The 24,979-nt window shown below is 35.6% G+C and overlaps 1 protein-coding gene across 1 annotated transcript; it reads left to right on the top strand.

The window, feature by feature from the left end:
- The first annotated feature begins 597 nt into the window (after positions 1 to 597).
- Positions 598 to 24,336, top strand: LOC126717027 (DNA polymerase zeta catalytic subunit-like). The gene is made up of 23 exons (XM_050418180.1): positions 598 to 857; positions 1,896 to 1,978; positions 2,532 to 2,589; positions 2,896 to 2,945; positions 3,076 to 3,188; positions 3,282 to 3,324; positions 4,300 to 4,368; positions 4,738 to 4,893; positions 5,001 to 5,172; positions 5,261 to 5,352; positions 5,447 to 5,875; positions 6,202 to 7,825; positions 8,058 to 8,282; positions 8,415 to 8,465; positions 8,966 to 9,342; positions 11,028 to 11,170; positions 12,489 to 13,080; positions 13,275 to 15,089; positions 18,930 to 19,597; positions 20,525 to 20,642; positions 21,194 to 21,546; positions 21,820 to 21,918; positions 22,486 to 24,336. Exons 1-23 carry the CDS (start codon positions 746 to 748, stop codon positions 23,786 to 23,788), a joined length of 8,745 nt encoding a protein of 2,914 aa, XP_050274137.1. The 5' UTR covers positions 598 to 745; the 3' UTR covers positions 23,789 to 24,336.
- The last annotated feature ends 643 nt before the right edge of the window (positions 24,337 to 24,979 follow it).

Raw genomic sequence — 24,979 nt, 5'->3', positions numbered from 1 at the left:
CCCCATGAAGAGGGGATCGGAAAAAGGAGGAAGAAAGAGCATAAGAAAGAGAGAAAGACCATAGTCTTTGATCAGGAATAAAGGTGCACCCATACGTCTCCTTGGACCGAATATCCAACAGACACGAAGGAGATATTCTTACGTTCAATTGTTGTATAGCCCAAAGTTAACTAACACTCACTTCGTTAGGGCGTATTTCTGTAACTCGCTCTCTACAAATTCATTGTCTAGGGCTCCTTGGGTCAAAACCACCTACCTGTTGGGGCTAGGCCCCAAACCGTGGCCCTACAACTATTTTTTAAAAAACTATTAATTTATAACAACTTCTAGAATAATCTAAAAATTGTAATTTTTTTTTTCCATATTCAATTCTCCTTTAGAATAAGAATAATAATCACACGAGGTTGAAGTGTCATTTTGAAATATAGCAGCGGTTGTTTTGACATTTCTTAAAATCTCATGAGATGTTAGTGTAATTTATTATTAAAAAAGGAAATTCTAACGGTGGACTATCCATAATTTAACGAAAGAAGTGGGGAGAAAATTGCTATATTGACATTCTCTGGGTTACAAATCTGCAAAGTGTGCCACAGAAGCTTTCAAGTTCTTCAGTCAAAAAAGTTACTTATAGATTTTCAATTTCAATTTCCCTCGAAACCCCCAAATTCAAAACCTTCCCTCATTCTTCCTATTCCATTCCCAGAAGCAAAATTTCATGACATTCCCGTAAATTCGAAGACAATCAATGGCAGATTCGCAGTCGGATTCAAACGCCTTCAGTGTTCGGATCGTCTCCATCGATCACTACATGGCTCCGCCGACCCATGGCCTTGATATTTCTTACAGTTCCTTCCAAGGTACTCTCTACTTTCACTCTCAAACGAAGCCGTTTAATTCTTTTTTTTCTTGTTTTTTGTAAAATTGTGTAAAAATGTTTGATATTAGAAATAGAATTCTCAATTGAAAAGAAAGTGAAACTCATTTCAAAATTTTCGAAATATATATTATGATTTTTTACATTTTTTTGGGGCAAAAATACAATTATCAAGTTGAAATTTTGTCAACTTTTTCAAAACTATAATTTTAGTTCCTCTGTTCATTGTTAACTGTTACAAATGCAAAACGTGTTTGATGGGATCTAGGGGTGTAATTGTATTTTTACTTTTTTGTTTTTAAGATGAGTTTATACTTATACTTACTATTAGAGATTTTATGGAAAAAAAAAGGGTTTAAATTTATTGTCCCTGCATTTACTCGTACAGCAAGCGTAAAAATTCTTAGTCTAGGTTTAACCTAAAATTGGGTTCTCTAGTCTATAAGCTTTACATTAGGTTCATCATTTTGTTAAGTTGAATAAACAAGATTTAGTCGTCAAGCGTGAGGCCAAACTAAGTTAAATTCTTGCCTCCACCTTTCCCTTTTCTTTCTTCCAATCACTCAACAACTTTAACACTTACTATTATAAAAAGTCCTTGTTAAATAGTTAGAAACAAACGGACAAAATAGAAAATATGATAACTCTAAAATTGTCGAAGTAAAAAGATTTAAAAAAGAAAAAAATTCATGAATTTAGGATTATGAGGAAAAATTAAGGATAGTGAGGACTAGGTAAGGGTAATATTAAACTATTTATAATTGCACAGATTGTAGGGAAGAATTTAATCAGTCCCGATGCTTATAATTACTAGATATGATAGAATTTCTCTTAATTATTTTTATATATTAAAAAAAAAGAGTCTGAGAATCTGTGATGTCTCTTGTACACTGCTGTGGTGAAAAAATGTTTAAGTTAAAATGTAGTTATTCATTTTTCCAGGGAACCAAACATAGAGCTAGGAAAATGGTATTCATAGAAATGTACATTATGTGTTAAGTGGTTTTTTGAATTCTTGAAGGTGGCAAAGTGAATGAGGTTCCTGTTATAAGAATATATGGTTCTACACCAGCTGGTCAGAAGACTTGCTTGCACGTCCATGGGGTAAGATCATTCCTGTTTTTCTGGCTTTTTATTGAACGTTATCAAAAGCTTGGATTCGTCAATTTTCCTTGAACGCAGTAGTATAATCAGGCATATCAAAGTTTATGAAGCTATATTTTTCTCCTTTTGGTTATGTTGAGAAAATGGAGGGAAAATTAGGTCTCGCGTTTTCTTCTTTAATATCAAAATTTAAGTCCTGCCTACTTTGAAGTGAAATTTAGTGGGACTTAAAGGATATTCCAAATCCATCTTTCATTTTTCTCTCTCTTTTCAATTGCACACTGGAAAAATATATTTCTAAAAAATTATCTTCTTTTCCATTTTCTGGTGGTGAATCAACATTGTGCTAAAGGCGAGTCCAAAGGGTTCTTCTTTAGAAAGGTTCCCTACATTATCAAGAAAAAAATGTTTGAAATAACAGATATTGCATGCTATGTAAAGCAATATTTCATGTATAAAGTACTTTAAGCATATGAAAAGTGTTTGAAATTTACTCTTCCTTTCTTTATTAGTACATTGTAATTCTTGACTAAATTATCCATATTTTTTGCAGGTTTTACCCTATTTATATGTGCCTTGTGCAGATATATCGCTTCAACCACACGAGGAAGGTAGATAATATTTTTTGAATTAAGCCAATGGAATAAAAATTGGATTTATGTTGCCACTCCTAGTTAGTCAGGATCATTTTTTTTTTTAGTTGATACTGTGAATTTGGGCTATATTTTTTTATTTATCTCTTAATTTCATTTTGGATGCGATATCTTCTTCCATCCTAATGTGAAATTAAGTTTGTCTGTCCTGATGTTAAGATGTGCTGTGATTTTTGCTGTCTGGTTTTCTGCTCTATATATGCTTTAGATATGATTCCTATTTTAAATTTCTGAATTTATCCTTTTTCTTGTTAATATGCATAGGTGATGCATACACACATGCTGTATCTCTTGCGCTTGAGAAAGCTTTGAAGGTATGCTTGGTTGCAACAGGTTTTGTTCTAACCTCTGTGTTGTTTGTTAATTGGTGTTTCTGCAATTTTTCCTTTGCGTTGCTGATCCTGCAGGTATCATATGTTTTTGCTTTGGTTTGAACTCTTACAGCTTAAAGGTAATGCTGGTTCAAAGCGACAGCATGTACATGGTTGCAGCCTTGTACGAGCAAGGAAATTTTATGGTTACCATTCATCTGAAGAGCTTTTTGTGAAAATACATCTGTATCCAAACATTATACTATCTTTCTTAGAGTTCTCTTATATTGATATAATAATCTAAGAGTATGTTTATTGAACACCCTGACAAAGATATAGCTATTATCCGCATGACGTCTCCCGTGCTGCCAAACTTCTTTTGGTACACTTCTTGAACCTTTGACTGATGCTCAGTTGTTTTTTGGAATCCTTTTGTGGTTTGTATGGTTTTTTTTTTTAAAAAAACTACTTTATCTATGCTTGCTCACTTAGTGGAGCTTTTTTCCTTTGCCATGGGTATTTCTTGTCAATTTCTTTTTTTGATAAGTTCTATCATGATATTTTCTTCTTATGTACTTTATAAGATTCCTTTACTTATAAGCTCAGTTTGTTTCGATGAAAAACTTTGTGTAAAGACATTTTTCCTTGTTTTTCAGTGTTTGGTAGCATTAGAAAAAATGAGTAAAAGGAAAACTATTTTTGGTCAACAAAAAGGTATGACTTATTTTTAGAAATTGTTTTCAACTAAATTTTTTTGGAAAACAACTGTATCTCACAGCAAGCTAAATAAAAGAAATTAGGAGATTCTTTTTCAACTCATTTAAAGTTGCTACTAAACATGGGAAAATGAAGGTTTTTTATACATTTAAGGTTTGTGTTGTAGATGATTTTTCATCAAGCATATAGGATGCAATCCTTTATGGTCAATGTGCATGATTTGGAGTACTTTCAAAAATAATTTCTCTCTCCTAGAATTTTAAGAGTGATGTATATTAATCACTGCCCTCCTTTCAAATGTTGCGACCAATTGGTTGGAATTTGCTATGACTTTTGCACGTTAGATTAAGAGAAAGTATTGTTTGTAGAAGTTTTTGTCACCCAAGCGTCCACGTTTTTTAGTTAGGCAATCTCTGACGATATATCTGTTCAGTGTTCAGCGTTCAGCATACAAATGCATCACTTATTTTACAGTTTGTAGACATTGCACGGACAATGTCACCTATGTTTGATTGAGCATTTTTTTTATGGCCTCTAAATTTTGATTAAAGGAGAATTTTATTTAGATTCATCGTTTTATTTTCTTTTTGCAGATGTGTTAGAATGCCTGCTTTTTAAAATAGTAATACTTGCTTTTCAGGGTGGTACAGTTCTTGATGGAAGTTTACAGCCCTATGAATCGCATATTCCCTTTATTCTCCAGTTTTTGGTAATTGCTTCCCTATGTTTGAATCATTGATTTTTTTTTTTTTGGAGGGTGTCTAATAAAATTGAAAACTGTGGTTCCCAAATGATTCTTAGTTTGTAAGATACTTATAATATGGTTATTTTATGATGAGGAATGCAACATAGTCAGCCACTAGGCAATTGGCAATGAGGTGCCGGTGGGTTGGCAACATGTGCACTCTTGGGACCCACTATTTTTGTGCTACTCATAAGACATTTATAAGGTGGGTCCCATTGTGATGCATTTTTCTGACTCACAATTAATATTCATTCTTGTGCAATGTTTGCATACTTCAATTCAATTTCTTTATTGTTTTACATTTTATGAGATCTAAGCTTTTCTTTTTGTCAGATTGATTATAACTTGTACGGGATGGGCCATATGCATTTATCAAAGATGAAGTTCCGTCATCCCGTACCAGACACTTTCTCACCAAGGAAATCTGATCATATTGGTCTGCATAAACAGCATATGGATAAGTTGACCTGCATGCCTACTGATTTCCAGGTTATCTTTTCCTCTCTTTTCTGTGTCAAATGCTTTTGGCATGAACGTAAATGTTTGTCTGCCATAATTATGTGATAATCGTTAATGATGTGTGAATTTACCATTAGGCAGACCCAAGTTGTGATGCATCTTTAATTTCACCGATTTGGATATCATCGACAATTCCAGCTGATTGGATATGGCAATTTCCTAGTGAGTTTGAGGCTTCCTCACACCAGGATATTTATTGCAATAAACGTCAAAGTGTCTGTGAACTTGAGGGGGATGCTTCCATAGATGGTTTGTTTGACTTTGCAGTTATATCACATAAGCTTTTTATGATTCTCTTTATAGGTTAATGTGAGAATTGTTCTTTTGGGTTTTGCAGATGTTCTTAACCAGCAGTTTAAAAATTATTCATCCCTCTCACAAACCCGTTCAGAAGTGAAAATGGTTCAATCACTTGTGCCAATATGGGAGGTCTGTTTTAGTCATATCCATTTTTTGCCTTTTAAGAGTCTTTTGACATTTTATATTGTTTGGTCATTTGATGAATTTCTCCTTGGTGTTCTAGGAGTATGAAAGGACTGGAATGCATGAGGTGATAATGCCTCCTGATCCTGGCAAACCACCTCCACAAGATGTTCTTAAAACTTTGTCACTAGGTCTTGAATTTGAGAACAAACTTATTGAATTGTGTGGTGAAGCAGAAAACTCTTTTACTCTGACTCCATTTGGGAAAAATGTGAAGTTAAAGCAGTCAATGACATCATCAACTGATGAAGGAAATTTGGTTGGACTTGGACATGTTAACCCTAACAACATAGATGGAGAACCTTGGAAGAATACTAAAGAAAAAGAAATAATTGGATCTTTGTCACCACAAGTTTCAATATGTGAAGAAGATGGTCCGATACTCACTGAAGGAAGGGATACAAGTATTAAGCCATTATCTATTGATGAAATGAGGTCATCAGCAATTACTGAATCATTAGATCCAAAGGTAATTCATCATGAGGTTGCATGTTTATCCTCCTGGATGTTGGGAGTTTTCACTTTTAAGCATAAGTTTTCTTTTGACCATGTGACATGATGGGGTCCTTTGCTATTTTATGGTATTGGACATGGAAGCTGCAATACTGTCTTGAATGCCTTTTGGTTTCTTCTAAGTGTTTTCATAAACCATCTCTCTCTCTCTCTCTCTCTCAAACTGAGATATTTAGAACTCGTGTAATTGTACCTCAATGGTGTTTGTTTGGTTGGTGAAATGGTGTACATTATTTACTAGACATCTCTCATGTGTTCTTAAAATCCATGTGTTGTATTCAGGTTGCAGATAAGGAAGTCCTCAGTCTTCTACGGTGGCTTGCCACATCTCAGGCTGCTGAAGATATAAATTCTGATGATGAACTTGTTCGTGAAACTGTTCTGAGTCCTTTGTTGCCTGCAACAACCATTGATAAGGTGCTGGAGAAGGCTAATATGGATTATGAGAGCGAGTCTCAGAAGGAGTGTCAAGACATTCTTGATTCAATTGATGACTTGATTGACTTTGAGGGCCTAAAGGAGAGAGCCTCTCATTGCTCTGATCAGAATCATTCTTCTATTAGTTCATCAGAGAAAATGATTCCACAAGTAGATGGCTCTGTGGATGATCTAATCTCAATTCCTTGTGCTGAATCAACAGGAAATTCATTCAAAACAGAGATGAAGAATGAATTTGAAGGGTCTTCAGAGTGCCAGTCGTTGCAGGATTTTGGTGCTAGGCTCACCATTAAGCACAAAAGAAAGCAATCTAAATGGGGTTTGTTACCATTTTCCAAGGTGCAAAAGGAGAAGAATGATTTGGAGCCTGTTGGTCTCCACATGACTGATGCCTGTGTTTGTGAAACTAAAGATCCTGTTGGTACAAGTTTTTTGGCTGGAAATGAGGCAGAAGATTGTGCAGATAGTTCTATGAAAAATGTTGACACAGATGTTAATGATCTAAAGGAATCAAGCACTTTGATTGGATGCTCTGTGCGAGATTTGATGAGGAGAAAGAGATCCCACCTAGTCGAACCACATGAAGGTGGGTCTGGAAGAACTAAAAAGATGCTTTTGGAAGGGGAACAAAGAGAAGGTTTTTTTCTCTGCCCAAGAAGATTTAATGATGAACTTGACAAAATCCCTATTGAGTCTCTCAATTTGAAGAAATCTCTTGCAGGCCAACAAACAAATTTCTGTGAGACTTATGATGTTAAAGCAGCACATTCCAATTCTTCCTTGTATGGAAAACTGCCTCTTTTGTACAGCAGTGAGTTCTCATCACAGGCTAGTAGGTTGAAAGACAGCCATTTTGGTTCTCATGAAAAAGTTGGTGATGAGGTCAGAATAGGAGCCAATACCACTCCTGTGGATTTCACAGCAACAGGTCCTCAATTGCATACACAAGAATGGATTTCTAAGCCCAAGACTATAGATTCTGCAACTTCCATGGGCCATTCTCAAATTTACAATGTTAAAGAGTCTGGTGTAACTGCCATGGCTGTTGAGAGATTTCAACAAATAGATGCTGTTGCTTCAAGCTGTTCGCAAATGGGTCTGGTTGAATGTGAAGTACCTGGTGCAGATTGTTCCACGTATGGAAGTGGCCATAAAGATGAACCATCTTTGGGGTGGGTACATGATAAATCTTTTGAGAATCTTGCGGGCACAAATGCCAGAACCAACTCAATGGATCTGCAAAATCAGAATTGCCGTGGTGGAAAACAATTAGGGGATTTTGTTTTATCTGGGTTTGGCAGCTCAGAATCTGTAGTTGTCAACACTCAGGCAAAATGTACCAAACTAATTGGCATGACCTTTTGCAAGAAACCCCCCATTGCAGATTGGACAGATATGGCATTTGAAAATGCTTCATTTACACTTACCATCTCTAATCCGGTGGATGATAATTTTGATGGATCATCAGGTTGCAAAGTTTCTTGATAGCATGCAATATCTCCAATTTTTTTTTACTGGTCCTTAGGTTTAGAACAAAGCTCCATTTGTTCATTTTGTTTCTATAAACACGACTTAATTTAGTTCTATTTTTTTGTGTTTTTTTTGTGGGGGGAGGGGAGGGGAAGGGGTTGATGGTGATTTACCTCATCTTGTAGTGCATGTTTTATAGTATATTTGACCAACTTATATATTTTTAATAGGGACAGTTATGGATGATATTTCCCCTTTCTTTGAGGGAAATTGTCGAGAAGCGAAAGAAGTCATGGACAGTCATGCTAGAATTAGTGGCTCTGATTCTGATCAATTTGTCATGGGCATCCCTACTCACTGTCAAAATGATGGCTCTTACTTGTACCTCTTAACACCAGTATTATCACCTCCTTCTACAGATAGTGTATATAGATGGCTATCCTATGATGACAAAGGTGCTTTAGAGCTAGTAAATTTATTTATTTTTTATTTGTTTATCCATTTAAGACTTTAAGTAAATGCATTGGCTTCCTGTTATTATTTATTTAAAATTCCCGATTTGCTATCTTTTGGTTTTGGATTTTTAGGTTCTTCTCTAGGGAGCAATGTAGAATCAGTGGAGCCATCACCTCTGAAAGGTAATTTGCTTTAGTATTATTTGTGTAATTTCTATGATTCCTAAACTATCATCTTGAGTTTCATTTGTCCTCCCTAAAATTTAAAACTCAGCAACCAACCTCCTGACATCACTCAAAATTCCAAATAGCCAGTTGTTATAGTTGTCATCAAAGTAGGAGCAGATTATTGAAGAAATGTATCAACCCCTCCCCTCCCCCACAAAAAAAGATAAAAGAAAAAGATAAAAGATACAACCAAAGCTCTCTTCAGCTTTTTCTCTTTCTCAAGTTCATTAAATTGCTCTTAATTCGATGATAAATGGAATTGTAAGGCGCTTTTCGAAGTTTGAGTGAGATTAGGGGGTTGCTTGCTTGATTTAAACTTTAGGAAGATATTGTAACTCAGGTTATAGTTTATGGTGGATTTTTGCAAGCTACTTATGTTAATTTGTGGGAAGAATAACATTTGCATTTGCAAATGAGAAACTTCTTATCAATTCTATGACACTTTGCTGGTTCAGCTAGCAGTTTGATTGGTTCTCAAAGTTCTTTGCCTGATGATTGTGAGAAGGCACAAAGCTTTTTCCTTGATAGTTCCGACAAGGATATGCCTGAATCTGGTTCTGGATCTCTTGTGGAGCCTATTTTGGATCGTTTGTATCATGAAAACCCCAGAAACCTTAATGCAGAAAGGAGTGCATTTGGTGATGGGGTGACGGCAATAATCCAAGGGGGAGGAGGTATGGCAAAAGAAAAATCATGCTCTGATTCCTCGCACGACATGTCTCAGATTTCAGGACCGGATGGGAAATCAAAGCCTACTCCTCTTAGTCAAAGTGGATTTCAGGATCCTGCAAGTGTTGGTGGTGGACAACAATTGACATTGTTAAGTATAGAGGTATCGGGCTACTTTTTTTTTTTTTTTTTTTTTTAGTTTATGTTTGATATTTTTGCAAAACTAGATGTACTTTTCTAAATTAGGGAGTGTTTGGTAATGTTGTTCTAGTAAATTTGTTTGTATTTTTTAGAAATATGTGTGAATGAAAAAGTGCGTGAAAATACGTGTAATATTGTTTAAAAACTAAAAATTGTTGCTCAAAATCACGTACCAAATGGCCCCCTGTATTCAAAAGATATGTTATCTCAAACCTAAATTCCCATGGTTTTTTTGGTTTTATGTGTTTTGGTGAACATTCCCATCGGTTTGTATGCTTAATGTTTTACATTATTATTCAAAATACTCTTCCATATTTCTGTACACAAATATTTACAATTCGATTATGATATACTTTGCATTTGAAGGGTGTTCTTTTAAGTAGGGAGTTCATACTTTCTCATGCTCTTAGCACTTGGAAATTGGTCATTTAGACAATAATTTGACATTATCCTAAATCAGTTTAGTTTTGGTACGAAAGTATAGCACCATCTTACCTTTGCCAATATCAATACTATCAAGTCAACTTGATAGTATTTCAAGATTAGGGAGAGTTAGAGAGAAAAGCTTTGGCTCTTGGTCTTTTTTAGGATTATAATAGTACGTTTCCTTTTCCTTTTGAAGTTGTTTAGTGATGAATTCACTACCTCTAATTTTAAATTTGTAGTTTCAAATTTAATGTGGTTAGTTTGGCAAGAACGCAATACCCGCACGTTTGAAGACAAGGAGAGAACATTAGATCATCTAAAATCTCTCCTCTTTGGTACTCTATTTCTTTGGGCTCATATTTGGGGGTGTACGAATTGTATTTCTTTATCTGATTTTTTAGTCTATATTTCCTTTAGTTCTTGATTATATTGTATCTGTTTTTTGTTCAGAGTGTTCACCATTGTGAACATGATGTTCAATTTTTTCAATAAAAGTCTTATTACCTATCAAAAAAAAAAAAAAAAAATTGTAGTTTCATATCAAGTTTAGCTTTTTTAAAACCTTAATTTTTTCACTTTTTTGAAGTACAAGTATACTTTACACACTTTCAGCAAAAAAAATTCAGAAAAAAGCTAGATAAGTTGTTCCTAAACAAACACCAAATTATGTATTATCAAAAATTTATGAATTAGTTTTTTTTTTTTTTAAGGTGTGTTTGGATACCGCTTATTTTGCTGAAAACTAAAAATTGAAAACATTAAAAAAATAATAAAAAGTTACTGTTCACGCATCATTTACTGTTCATTTGCTTATTTGCACTGTTCATGGGAGGCTCTAGTCTTAAAAAAAAAAAAAAAAAAAAAAAAAAAAAAAACGCAAAAACGCTGAAACGCATAAACTCTCAGCTATCCAAACGCTATCTTAATTGGTATAACTTGTGTGTATCACTAGAATAAGGAAATTTTTAATATCTGCTTGAAAAATTAGTCATGGTCTCTCTCTTTCCTTAGGAAACGTATTGGATTATGAATCCATTGTGGTATGTCTTGGTATATCCTGAGACTTATATTGTGCGTTCATTCATATGATTAAGAATCATTTTTTCCCACTTTTGTTGCTTTCTATAACCAGATAATTAGAACTTTATTTATGCTTGTTATTACTTTTGGATAAAATCATCTGTCTATAAATTCTCCCTTACAATTTTATAATGGGAATAGGTTCAAGCAGAATCTAGAGGAGATCTCAGACCTGATCCTCGATTTGATGCCATCAATGTCATAGCTCTCGCTATTCAGAATGATACGGATTCCATTCCTGAAGTTTATGTGCTTTTGCGTAGTAAAACTGAAGCTTTTAAGAGGTATGGTTGCTGATAATCAAATTGAGATATCATGTAATTTTTCTGTCCACTGTTTTTTTTTTTTTTTTTTTTGTGTGTGTGTGTGTGTGTGTTGAGTGTTGAGTGTGACTTGATGTTTAAAATTTTTGTAATGTGGACATTTGTTGATAGGTCTGGTCTGCAAGTTGAAAAATCAACTCATATGTTCTATCTATTGTGCTGGAAATGTGAACATAAGAGAATGGAATAATAACAAACCTTTTGATTAAAATGCATTTATAGCCCTCAAATTTTCACTAGTGCCAATGAACTCTAGCTCAATGTCACTCCCTTCTCATGTAAGAATGGGTGAAGGGTAAGATCGTGGGTTTACAGTATACTGGGTGTATAGCTAACTTAATAATTAAAGCATAAAATTAAGCCCACTGAACTAAATTTTCAGTCAATTTTACCCAAAAGCTGACTGAGGTGCAAATAGAGAGTTTTATTTTGTTACTCTCAAGTCAAATTGAGAATGGGGGGTGACCATGTGAATGTCACAGGGCCACTAAAGGCACTTAAGGGTAATACCCATGCCCATACCCTTGAGAAAAATAAAAGTTTTCCCTAAATATTGGTGAAAGTTGGATGGGTGTTGGTGCATTTTAGCCAAACATCTTCATGTTTATTGCAATGGACTGAAATATAGCGAAAGAAGATTGTTATTATTATTATTTTTTTAGTGTTGGAATAAGATATGAAGATAACTTCTAGCACCACAATAAAGTGTGTTTTGTTTGTTGCTTCTCTTTATTTTGAAGGCTAGGGGGCTGCTTCCGTTTTGTATCTTCCGTCCTATTACTTTGATGAAGATCTTTTTTCCTTCCTCTCCTTTTAATTCTTTTTCTCTGGCCTAATAAAATTATTATCCATCTGTAAAAGAAGCAGAAAAGTGGGCAATCAATAAGAATGAGGAGAACCCATACAGCCATCACTGCTATTGTTACTTTCTTATGTGTCACCCTGCTTGAATGTTCCTTAAATAACATGGATGGTACTATGTGTGTGTACACTTGTAATTTTTACTAGTTGATTGCTTTTGGTTTTTGAGTTAAATTTAGGTGGACTATTGTTACACATTTTTTCCCTTATATTCATTTTATAGCATAAAATTGGAATAACCTGTTTAAATGTTGTGTTGTGCACCTGACTATGTATGTTGCTGCCTCTTGGAATGTTACAGTTGTTTGGGCTACTTTGTGGCCTATGCCATAAACATTGTTTGATGCCTTCATTATTTTCTCTTTTATGGAAGATGCCTATTTTTTAATTGCTTTTTATAATCTTCATTTATTTGCAGGACTCTAGATGGAATATCTGCTTGCAAGATGTTGGTTTTCTCTGAGGAGAAGTACTTATTGAGTCACTTTATGAAGATTGTCTGCTCATCTGACCCAGATATAATAATGGGTTGGGATATTCAAGGTGGTTCTCTTGGTTTTTTGGCAGAAAGGGCTTCACATCTTGGTATAGGTTTACTCAATAACATATCTCGAACACCATCTGAAACCAAGATAGCTGCTGGAGATTTAGATATTCCTGAGAAAGGAATTTTTGATAACTTAATTCCTGAACAGTTAAATACTGATCCTGTCGTACTAGAAGATGCCATTATCGAGGATGAATGGGGTCGAACTCATGCCAGTGGTGTTCATGTTGGTGGTAGAATTGTCTTGAATGTATGGCGATTGATGCGTGGTGAAGTTAAGCTTAATATGTACACAATAGAAGCAGTAGCCGAAGCTGTGCTGAGGCGAAAAATTCCTTCATTTCGTCACAAAGTACTAACAAAATGGTTTTCTTGTGGTCCTGGACGAGGAAGATTTAGATGTATAGAGTATTTTATAGAAAGAGCAAGATTGAACCTTGAGATAATGAACCAACTTGATATGGTAGGATACCAAACTTTGTCGGTTGAGTTATGCTTTGTTGTCATGATAGAGGTGTATTTGTCATGCCCTAGCCTGGTTAGAGCTTCAGTTGTGTTAACCAAAGTCTTTCTGCTATTCTTAGTTCTGAATTTAATGGGTTTTCTTTTTTTAATTGTAAGCTCCTGCTTGAATTATCTTGATATGTGTTTTTGCAGATAAATCGAACATCAGAACTTGCTCGTGTGTTTGGTATTGACTTTTTCTCAGTTCTCTCCCGAGGTTCACAATACCGTGTTGAATCCATGCTTCTAAGATTGGCACATACACAAAATTATCTTGCTATATCCCCAGGAAGTCAACAGGTTGCTTCTCAACCCGCAATGGAATGCCTACCACTTGTGATGGAACCGGAGTCTGGTTTTTATGCAGATCCGGTTGTTGTTCTTGATTTTCAGTCTCTCTATCCTTCTATGATAATTGCATACAATCTTTGCTTTTCTACATGCCTTGGAAAAGTTGCTCCTTCAAAGGCAAATACACTTGGGGTTAGTTCATTTTCACCAGATCCTTCTGTTCTAAAGAGAGTGAAAAATGAGATATTACTTACTCCGAATGGTGTTATGTATGTATCTTCAAAGGTCCGTAAAGGCATAATGCCCCGTTTATTAGAGGAAATATTATCAACTAGAATAATGGTGAAACAAGCTATGAAAAGATTGTCCCCCTCGCAGAAAATTCTTCACCGGATTTTTAATGCAAGACAGCTTGCTTTGAAGCTGATAGCAAATGTAACATATGGCTATACAGCTGCTGGATTTAGTGGTCGCATGCCTTGTGCAGAGCTAGCAGATAGTATTGTTCAATGTGGCCGTAGTACTCTTGAAAAGGCAATTTCATTTGTGAATGCACATGATAAGTGGAAAGCTAAAGTTATTTATGGTGATACTGACAGCTTGTTTGTCCTCCTCAAAGGACGCACGGTCAATGAGTCTTTTCGAATTGGGAATGAGATTGCCTCTGCAATCACTGCTATGAATCCAAACCCAGTCACTTTGAAAATGGAGAAAGTATATCATCCATGCTTCCTCCTTACTAAGAAACGCTATGTTGGTTACAGTTATGAGAGCCCAGAACAGTCTGAACCTGTATTTGATGCTAAAGGCATTGAGACAGTACGCAGGGATACATGTGGAGCTGTTTCCAAGACACTGGAGAAGTCGTTGAGACTCTTTTTTGAACATCAGAACACTTCTGAACTTAAAGCATATTTGCAGCGCCAATGGACCCGGATTCTATCTGGCAGGGTTTCTCTTCAGGATTTTGTTTTTGCAAAGGAGGTTCGATTAGGTACCTACTGTACAAGGAGCTCTTCATCTCTCCCACCAGCAGCAATTGTGGCCACTAAAGCGATGAGAGCTGATCCAAGGGCAGAACCACGCTATGCAGAGCGAATACCTTATGTTGTAATCCATGGGGAGCCAGGGGCCCGCCTCATTGATATGGTTGTGGATCCATTGGAACTTTTGGCAATGGATTCCCCCTTTAGATTAAATGATTTATATTACATCAACAAACAAATAATCCCTGCTTTGCAGCGGGTATTTGGACTTGTTGGAGCTGACTTGAACCGGTGGTTTATAGAGATGCCCCGTCCAGTCAGGGAAGCCTTTGCTAAACACCCCTTCTCTGCTCCAAATGCACAACGAACCAGAATTGATTATTACTATCTCTCAAAACATTGTATACTTTGTGGTGAGTTGGTCCAGGCATCAGCCCATATTTGCAATCAATGTTTGCGAAAGGGAGCTTCTGCTGCAGCAGCTGTGATTGGAAGAACTTCAAAATTGGAGAGAGAGATGCAACACCTTGCTGCTATTTGTCGACATTGTGGAGGCAGTGACTGGGTTGTGGAAAGTGGAGTCAAGTGCACTTCATTAGCATGCTCAGTGTTTTATGAGAGGCGGAAAGTTCAGAAAGAACTACAAAGTCTTTCTTCCGTTGCTGCTGATGAAGGTTTCTACCCGAAATGTATGGTTGAGTGGTTTTGAGCACTAGTCATTCCAACATGTGCTTCGACGTTGGGAATTGAAAAGAAGGATTTTCTTTCTTCAATATTCTCCACTCCGCACATTTCTCCATTGTTTGAATGAGGTTACTGTTGTACTTGTACATACCTTCTTCTTCACTTAGTCCTGTGTTGTAAGTTGTATGTTGTGTTTTTTAGGTGATTAATCATATGTTGTATATAGCAACAAAGAAGTCTGATGCCCAATGTCATCCTCTGTTTTGCTGTGATGTTAATACCGTGCCTTGCTCATACAAAAAAGTGGTCAATGCTACTAACCCACAAGACTCTTATGCACTATTTGTTTGTACTTATTTACAGCAACAAAGAAGTCTGATGCCCAATGTATTTTATGCCCCCTTTTTTTTTCATTGGAAAATTGTTTGAAGATAATTTTCTCTGTTTTTCAATATTTGATAGCTAAAAAAAAAAAAAAAAAAAAAAAACTATCTTTGATAAACAAAGAAAGTACAATTAAATAAGAAAATTAGGAGATGCCAAAGGGGACTTGGTTCAGCTGAGTATGGTTCATTCGTTCTGTCTAACACGCTCAGGTTCGATTCCCGCTACCAGTAGGAGTCTGTTGGTGGGTATCACATCCCTAAGCGTGTGTACTCTGCTCGGGGGTTTAATATAACCATAAACACTCCCATTTTTTTTTTCTCAAAAAAAGAAAAAAGAAAATTAGGAGATCATTTTTTAACTCATTTAAAGTTGCTATTAAACATAGGAAAATGAAATAGTTTTATAGAAAATATTTTTTGAAAAATTACTCATTTTTGTAGTTTTTATGGGATTTATGTAGTGGTTTGTAGCTTTGCATTCTTATTTTCAAGTACTTTGTGGTTTTTTTGGACCAAATAGTAAAGTATTTCAAAGTGAACACAACAATCATTAGAAAGAAAGTGCGGGTCGAAAAACAAGTATGCCATGAGGCCCTATCATTTAGCTTGTCTAGTATGGCCCTAGAGACGGTTTAAGCTCTGTTCATGTAGATCACTCTCTCTCTCTTAGTACAAATAAGCCTAGCCTTGACAAAATTTGAGACCCAAAATTAAAGTCATTATTCTTGTTAGAAACAAATCAAAACCTTCAAATTTTAAATTCACTAAAATGACTGTTAAGCTTAACAAGAAAACTCAGTTAATTATTCTTGAATATAAGACTTTTATGAGTTGGAAATTGGAATCATTTATCATCTTGGTCAACAAGTAAAAGGCTCTTAGAAATATTTACAAAAAAAAATTACATTTGGGCTTTGATATATAAGAATTTATAATTTGAAAAATAGGACCAGTATACGGAATGAAAATTATGAATTTATTAAATCCAACATTCCTCTCAACATCAAGATGTGTGATACACACCAATGAATCTCACTTAGTCTAAAAGAAATATGACAATTGAATGAGATATCACCTCCTTTGGGTGTAGATGGAGAAGATATGAATTTTATTGGGTATGTAGGACAAACTATTCTACACAATCCTCTCACAGTCTCACATGAGTGCGCATAGGTACCAAACTACCAATACCATTATATGACAAGGTGTTGTAATCCATATTAAGATTCTATAAAGAATGAAGTTTCTCTCCAAAGTCCAACTAAAAAAAATTAATATGATTATATAAATTGAAAATATAGCTATTTGATTACATGTTTACATGCATGTCAAATTTTGTTTAAATTAGATATTAATTACTATTTTTTTTGCTATTATATTAATTACTATTCAATTAGTAAATGTATTTTTTTATGCATAATTTAGGACTATAAAAACTTGAAATTTAAACACTTGATTGATGATATAGCTATTGATGGATTTGCCAAAATTCACATCCAATAAAAAATATGGGGAGAGTTTGAAGGGTTTGGAGAGAAACTATAATTCTCTAAAATTCTTATAGTAACTCTAGTATGACGATTAAAATCTTATTCATTACATATTGAAATGAGTGGATTAATATCTATCTTATCATCAAAATTCAAAGAAATATTAACTATCACCACTTTAATATTTCTGTAAATTATTAACTGGGCAAATTTCAACCTGTAGGGACATTGGGCCCAGGGGTTCATTATCTATTTGTATATTGGGACTGTGGCCCAAGTTGAGGACTAAGAGTCTTCCGAGAAGGAAAAATCCTTGACAAAAGAGACTGTGTTAGTAAATAAAGAAGTTGGTTTTGGTCATAATGGCCCAAGAGGATGGTCCGAGGATGAATGCCTCCTTGGCAAATAGAGGCCGGGGTCAAGAGGAGTGATCCATTGTTCAGGGGAACATTCCAGGAAGTTCGATCAGTATAGATAAGCATGGTAGAGACATAGGAAAGGGAGAAGTCCTAAAATATCTAAAGAGAAAGCTCCTACTACCACATTAAATGCACTGCAGTTAACTCTCTAACCGCATTAATGTGGAGGTGATACCTGAACAGTAATTATCAGCCTTACAGCTTCTACATGAAGACTTATGGGGGGTGCTAATGGGACAAGTACTAACACCAACCATCGGGCATGCACGTGGAAGGTGGAGATGAGATGGGGAGATAGTATAAAAGAAGAGGGAGGCAATGAGACAAAGGGATCGGAAAAGAAAGAGAAAATTACTGTATTATCAAGAACGGACTTTGTAATCAAACCTGAAAGAAATATATAAGAACAGATCTCTTCGGACTTCGCCGATGACGATTTTCTTCATTATAAACCAATCTATTTACATCTCCATGTCATCTAAATCTACTTTTGTGTCTATCTAATTCATTAGAGCCCAATCTTTCTAATCCACTCTCTACAGATTCATTATTTTGGACTTTTTGGGCCTCGGTCCATCTATCTGTTGGGCTAGGGATTCAAATCTGGTCCTTACACAACCATTTATTTCAAAATATATGGATATGATTTAAAACATTTTATGACATATTTACTCTAAAAACTCTAGAAGATTGTCACCCCAATCATCCCCTTAGAAGCTTTTACACTTTGTTTGGAAAAGGGGGAATAGAAGGGAAGAGAAGAGAAATGAAGGAAAGAGAAACATTTCCTTTGTTTCGCTAGCAAGAGAGAAGAAAAATAAGGAAGAAATTGAATCACTTGGGCCCACACTTTGGTTTCTTGTTTCCGCCTAATTTGGGTGAAAATTGAGAGAAACACCATTAAAAAAAAAATTACAGCAACAAAGTTTGACTTATAAGTGCTTCAAAATTAAAATTTTTCCCATTAGTTTGTATTCTTATTTTTACTTCATAAGTGCATAAAAAGTTAAATAAATAAAAAACAAATATTTTTCTTTCCATGTCTCTTTCTTGCAAACCAAACAAGGTAATTCTTCTTTTTTATTTTCTCTTTACCTCCCTATTTCCAAACACATACAAGAAAAGCATTTTCTTTCCTTTTTCCTCATTTCCAACCAAACAAAATGATAAGGTTTTGTGGGTTTCAATTAACTGAACTAATAAAATAAAGATGGTTGAATAAAAAATCTGCGGTTCAATGTCCGTTTACACTAAAAATCAATTAGTGTCTTAGTCTAATAATAATAAGCACAATTATCAAAAATAGGCATCATAATTTTTTTTTTTTAAGAAAGTAATAGACGTCATAAGTTGATACGTGAAAAAAATATATTAAGATTTATTATTATTATTATTATTTTGGGTTATAAAGGTAAGATATCTCATACACCTGTTATACAGTATCATTTATCTCCACAGCCACAGGGTTTAAGCTTTTTTCTCATTGCTCATCACTTCCCTCTTTCTCACTCATGCAGAGGGTTTTAGCTCTTTAGCTAAAAAACCCTTAAACCTCATTTCTGCTCTCTCTCTCTCTCTCACACAAATGGCACAAACCCCATTTTCTCTCCTTCTCCTAAGACGCCTTTCTCTCTCCTCCCAAAACCCCAAACCCCCTCTCCCTTTCTCACTCCTTAAACCCTTTTCTTCTTCTTCTTCGTCAGACCCTCCTCCTCCTCCAAAACCCTCCTCTCTCTCCGCCCGCCTCAGCTTCGTCTTCGACCAAATCGACACCATCGAAAAACAGCAGCAGTCCCTCCTCTCCCAAAAGGACCAAACCCTCCAACGCATCCGCGCTTGGCGCCAATCCAGAAACCCCCAAGTTGACCACCCACCTCATCCCCAATCGCAACTAGGGTTGGGGATTGATAGCAGCAGTGGTAATGCCGATTTGGGATTGGAGGTTACGAATGAGAAGGTGAAGAAGATGAAGAAGGAGGGGATGGTGGTGGAGGTGGTGCATCCATGGCCTGAGTGGATTGAGCTCATGGGGAGGTTGGTGGGGCAGAATTACTTTGATCACAGGAGGAAGGATGAGGACAGAATGGTTGAAGAGCTGGGCCTCAATGCTTCGGAGACGATTACAGTTGAAGATGAGGATTTGGGGATTGATTTTAAGGATTTCAAGGCAGTGCACACGGCGTGCATCAATTTCGGGAAGGACCGGTTCGATATTTTGAGGTTTGTGGGTTCAAATGTTTTTGTTTGGAATATGAAATTTTGAATTTTTTTGGTGTTTGGTTTGAAAATGATGATTGTGTGTGTGTGTGCAGTGGGAAATGTGGATGTTGATGATGATGATTATGAAATGATTTTGAAGAAATTATTAGAATGATAAGGTTATTATTGACTAAGTGAGCATTTGGATTATGAATAGTATTGGTTTAGTCTATGGGATTGTTGAATTGTGCAGAAATGGATTTGGTATGGAGTTCAGGTTTTCTTCGGTTTTGAACTTTGAATTTTATTTATAGTTTGGTTGATTACTGTTGGTTTTTATGAATCATATCAAATGGATTTAGACTGAGATCACCTTTTAGGGAAATGATCATGATGCTAATAAGTGTCCTTCAGGTTGATTTGATCCATTCCATGCTTGCTGTCGCTAAAAGTAACCATGCTATTTCTTGTGGCAGTTAATGTAGGAAAAGAGACAATCCCAGCTTTTAAGTCTTAGAAGTTTAATGTTGTTCATGAAATAGAACAACTTAAATCATATAAATCAAAGTGAGTTTCCACTAGTTCAGTTGATAAAGTTTCCTGTCATCAGTCATCACACATTAGACTTGAGATTGAATCCCGCTCACACTAGGGGTGAGGGTTAAGGGAAGGAAGAGTTCTACCACCTCTTGTGTGTCTCACAGAACTAATGATCCTTTGAATGGGACCAAAAGAAAAAAGTCTTACTTCATTTTTTCCACAACCAATTTGAAGGAAAAGTAAAAGGATGATATGCCCCTTTTAGTTGATTAGTGTTGGACTAAGGTACTGAACCCACTTAAGTGCCCAATTTATTTTCTAGGACTCTATTAATGCATGTGATAGATAACAATAATGAAATTAATACCACTTTGCTTTGCAAGTGCTGAGACAGAAAATTAATTTCAGGTCCTTGTCGAGACAGGACATTCAAATTCTGGTTGGTTTTGGATGCCCAAGTGCAGACAAAAAGGTGGTTTTCTCTGCAAAACTGTTAAGGAAGCACGTCCACCTTGATGAAGGAGATGTGAGTGTTACTTTCTTACCTTATTATGTGTTGAGTGTATTGGTTGCCAATTTCATGCAAAACTTGAGTTAATTACTGACATACTGTTGCCTCTCCTTTCCCACCCTCCCTATCCTCGTTTGTTGCTTAGTATTTGAAGGCTTTACCTCTTTTTTTGGATTCTGGATGCTCACAGTATGCTCTTATTTTACAACCTACCTAGTTAGACATAATTGCTATTGTTAGTTCCAAGAATATTATGTTCTTAAGTTTAGGATGTTCGTGTCAAGATATTGAACTGTTAATGTAATATGTCCTTTGCTCTGCCTTCTAATTTAGTTGAATGAAAAAAAACAAGCTTTTATATTCATATCCATTAATATTTTTATGGTAGTGATCAGATACAAGGCAGTCTATTGATTTTCCTTCCTTAATTGTCTATGTACTTTTTTTTTTCTAATTTCTAATCTTTCCAGTTTCATTGCCTCATCGCTTGTACTCATTTATATATGTTTATGATTGAATATTTTATTATATAAGTGCATTTTGGATAATGGCAATTCGTATGTCAGGTTTGCAGCTCCTGCAGTTTGAGGAACTCCTGTGACAGAGCATATTTGGTTACGAATAAAGAGGATGAGGCACGAACTATTGATGTTATGCGTGTTCTATTGACTTTTGGTTTTGACCCTGTGAATGGATCAATAGTCAACAAGGATATTCTGAAACAAAAGTCTGTCAAGACTGTTGTTCGTAAGTTGCTTCACGAGGTTGTCAAATTGAGCTCAGTTCCTATAGACCCAAATCTTCCTCCACCAGTAATTAAAAAGCCTCCACCCAAAGTTAAGCAGCCTCCTCCTCCTCCAAGGAAACGAGTTGGACGCGATGATGTTGAGATGAAAAAAGGAGACTGGCTGTGTCCTAAGTATGTCTTACCTAAGAATTTTTTTATCTTGTCATGGCCAGGCAAATTTATTGTGTTCTGTTATCAATCAAAGGGTTTTAATTTTTTTTGAGGATGCATATAAATTCCTGTGAAATTTTATTTAAAAATTATCTACCTGCTTTTTTTGGCTGTTTTGTGCAACTATGTCAAAGTCATTTTACACATGATTAGAAATATCTGCAACCCATGACAAAATGCTTTCAAGGTAGATCCTTACCAACAATTAAGGATGCTGATACTTGCTGATCTCAGGTGTGACTTCTTGAATTTTGCAAAGAATACTGTGTGCCTACAATGTGATGCCAAACGTCCAAAGAGACAGCTGCTTCCAGGAGAATGGGAATGCCCTGAGTAAGATTTTACTCCATGACTATGTTTTTTCCCCTTGTTGCTGATATTAACTTGAAAATAATTCAAAGATTGGTTGGCTTTTTGGAAGTCTCTTTGTTGTCTGTGATATGATTGAATATTATTATATGCAGTTCATGTACACCATATAGTTTTAGGTTCATTGGGGGTGCATGCAAGGGCTTCACAATTTTTTATTGGTTTGATAAGAGTGTAATTAAATACAATTTGGTCAGAATTTTAGAGTTACAATATAAATTTTGACTTTTTCTGCATCATCTGCCTACTTGATTCTAAGTCCTTTATTAAAAAAAATAATAACTATATAAAATAAAGTTTAAAAAAAAACATGCTGAACTTAATGCAATGGAGTGCATGGCTATATTATATTGTTCTTTGATTTTTACTCTTCACTGTCATCTCCCTGTAACCTGAAAAAACATTGGTCTGGACCCCTGTTGAATGTTTTTTTTGTAAATGCATATTAAAGATGAACATCTATACTTATACATAGCCAGTGTTAATGAAGAGTTTATTGCATCTCTTTATTGTTGATTTTGTATGTGGCAGGTGCAACTTCTTAAATTATAGGAGGAATATGGCATGTTTTCATTGTGAATGCAAGCGCCCACCTGATGAACTTATGGAGGACAGAATGCAAGAAAGGCAACATGGTCCTAGAACAAGGTTGGAGAAGATTGCTAACCGGCAAGAGGTTTCTAATGCCTGGAATTTTGATTTTGATGACAATGAATCAGATGGGGCAGATGTTGCTGCTTTTGAGTATGCAGATTCTCCCAGGATGGCTGAAAATTCTCCTTTAGATAGCCACGCTCAGAGAGGAAATTTCAGAGGGCCTGAAGGTGATTTTAATAGGTCTAGCAGTGTGCCAAGGGTCCATGAAAAAGAATATTCTGATGGTGATACTCATGGAGCTCGGATGGGGTTTGATGATTTTGATGATGAAGAAGATGATATTGATAGCTACGAGCTTGATACTCATAACAATTCAGCACGGAAGGCTTCTTCAAATGAATTTTCTGAGGTAGAAGGGTACTCTGGATCAGAAGATTTTGAAGGCATTGGTAATGGCATGGCTGCTCGTCATAGAACGAGTTCTCCATCTTACAGTAAGTCATCCAAGCCAACACGTAGAAAAGCTGCTTTCTCAGGCTCCGAGGATGATGGACTTGATTTGGATTCAGATGAAGATCTTTCAGTTCATCCCAACTGGAAATCTAGTCATGTTGCTAATTCTAGACAAAGAAGTAGAGGCAGAGGTAAAGCAGGTCCATCCAAGGATTTAAGCTTTGGTTCTGATGAGGAGCTTGGCCTCTACTCTGATGTGGATGATGATTTAGATAGAAATTTTAATTCCAGGAAAAATAAAGGGAATAAATTTGGTTCTGGGAGAAGGGATTTCCAGAGGAAAGGAAGTTATGATAGTGAAGATGGTCTCTTTTCTGGTTCGGAATTGGATGATGATAATGTACGATCTTCTAGAAATAGATTTAGAGGGAATAATGTAGAATCTGATAGAAGACAAAATAATTCTCAAGGTCGTGCCAATCATAACTTCACAAGAGACACAAAATTTAGATCTGCTGGTAAGATGAGTGGTAGAAGGAATTCATTCAATGATGATTTTGATGAACCATCACAAGGGTCTCGAGGTAATAAGAGAGGATCTCAAAGGACTCCTCGTGATGGGTGGAGAAAGAATGACAGAGGGGGTGATATGCAGAATTTTAAGGGGCGTAGAAGAGAAGATAGTTTTGGGAAGCAGCAACATGGAAGGTTTAGTGAATATGATAGGGACATGGGCAGGGATTTCATTGAATTTAAAAACAGTAGGCGTGTTATAGAAAGATAGATCTGAGACATGCAATAACTATAATCTTGCTTATTAGTTATCTAGCCTCTGATAGTTTGCAGTTGGTTCCCAAAGGGCATGGTTATAAAGATTCATATTCTTGGAAAAGACCATTGAGAGGTTAGGATGGGAAGCATGGTTAGTTCCCAATCTGCCTACAATATTTGAAGCAAATTAATGGATATTCGTGGTTCTTTTTTAAACAGGCACAGCTATTGGCTCTTGCATCTTGAGTCTGCTAGATTTGCCAGCAGAAACTTATACAATACAATCCATGCAATAATTCTTCTTCTTCTTTTTTGGGGGAGGTGGGGTGGGGTGGGGTGGGGGGTGGTTGAATTAAATTTTGTCCTGAACTGCTCGGATGTTTGATCAATACAATGAGCATTGTATCACTGCAATGGGAACTACTTTTGTAAAATCTCATAGTCAGGTTGTGTAAGGTTAATTGGCAATTTTTGCTCTCTTTTTTTCCCACTCTCTTCCTCCACCTTGTGTTGGACTAATTTTACAATTTTTCTCTTCACCAGAGTTTAAATTTTTGTGCTGACTGATTTTCCTAGTACTAGGTGTTGGATTTTAATTACCATCGCTACCAAAAGGTTTAAAATTGGTTGTGTCTCCATTGTTCTTGAAGATCAAATAGTGTGGATACTATGTCACTATTGAATCAAGTTTCACAAAATACATTAACAATTGTCTAGCTTGATGCTCTCATTACATTCAAAATATTCTTTCCTTGCATATTTTTTTTCATAGATAACATATATATGCGATCAATTAAAATGAACCACATGATCAAGGTTGGTCCTGTAATTGCCAACTTTGTATGGAGCTTGGATATTGCTGTTAAGGGTAACTAAAAATGAGTAGGTCATTGAACCCAAATTCCTTATAACTGACCTTTAACCATTGCCACCACATTAGCCCAAAGATATTAATTAATTCAAAGCATATTTTTTTGCCATATGCTATTGTGAAAATTTGTGATCATAATGGAAGACAAAATTAGATGACAATTAAATTACCTGTTAAGCAACATAACAGCCGTTATATATGTTTTGCATGTGTCATTAGTCATTACAATTGTTCTTGCAAGTTATTTCTCTTTTTTTGCATGAGTCATCATGTAAGATGCTGGTTTGGTATAAGTTGAATCATGTACAATATGTTTTATTTCACTGTATATAT

This window comes from Quercus robur, chromosome 3, assembly GCF_932294415.1.
Source record: "Quercus robur chromosome 3, dhQueRobu3.1, whole genome shotgun sequence".
Lineage (NCBI taxonomy): Eukaryota > Viridiplantae > Streptophyta > Magnoliopsida > Fagales > Fagaceae > Quercus > Quercus robur.
The sequence above is the reverse complement of the archived record's forward strand: the minus strand, read 5'-3'. Positions and strand labels throughout refer to the sequence as shown.

What these genes read in the sequence shown, in the direction of transcription:
- LOC126717027 (XM_050418180.1), top strand. Translation starts at nt 746, where the DNA reads ATGGCAGATTCGCAGTCGGATTCAAACGCCTTCAGTGTTCGGATCGTC. An exon ending in TTCTTACAGTTCCTTCCAAG is followed by an intron (nt 858 to 1,895) that starts GTACTCTCTACT and finishes GAATTCTTGAAG; the next exon opens with GTGGCAAAGTGAATGAGGTT. An exon ending in CGCTTGAGAAAGCTTTGAAG is followed by an intron (nt 2,946 to 3,075) that starts GTATGCTTGGTT and finishes GAACTCTTACAG; the next exon opens with CTTAAAGGTAATGCTGGTTC.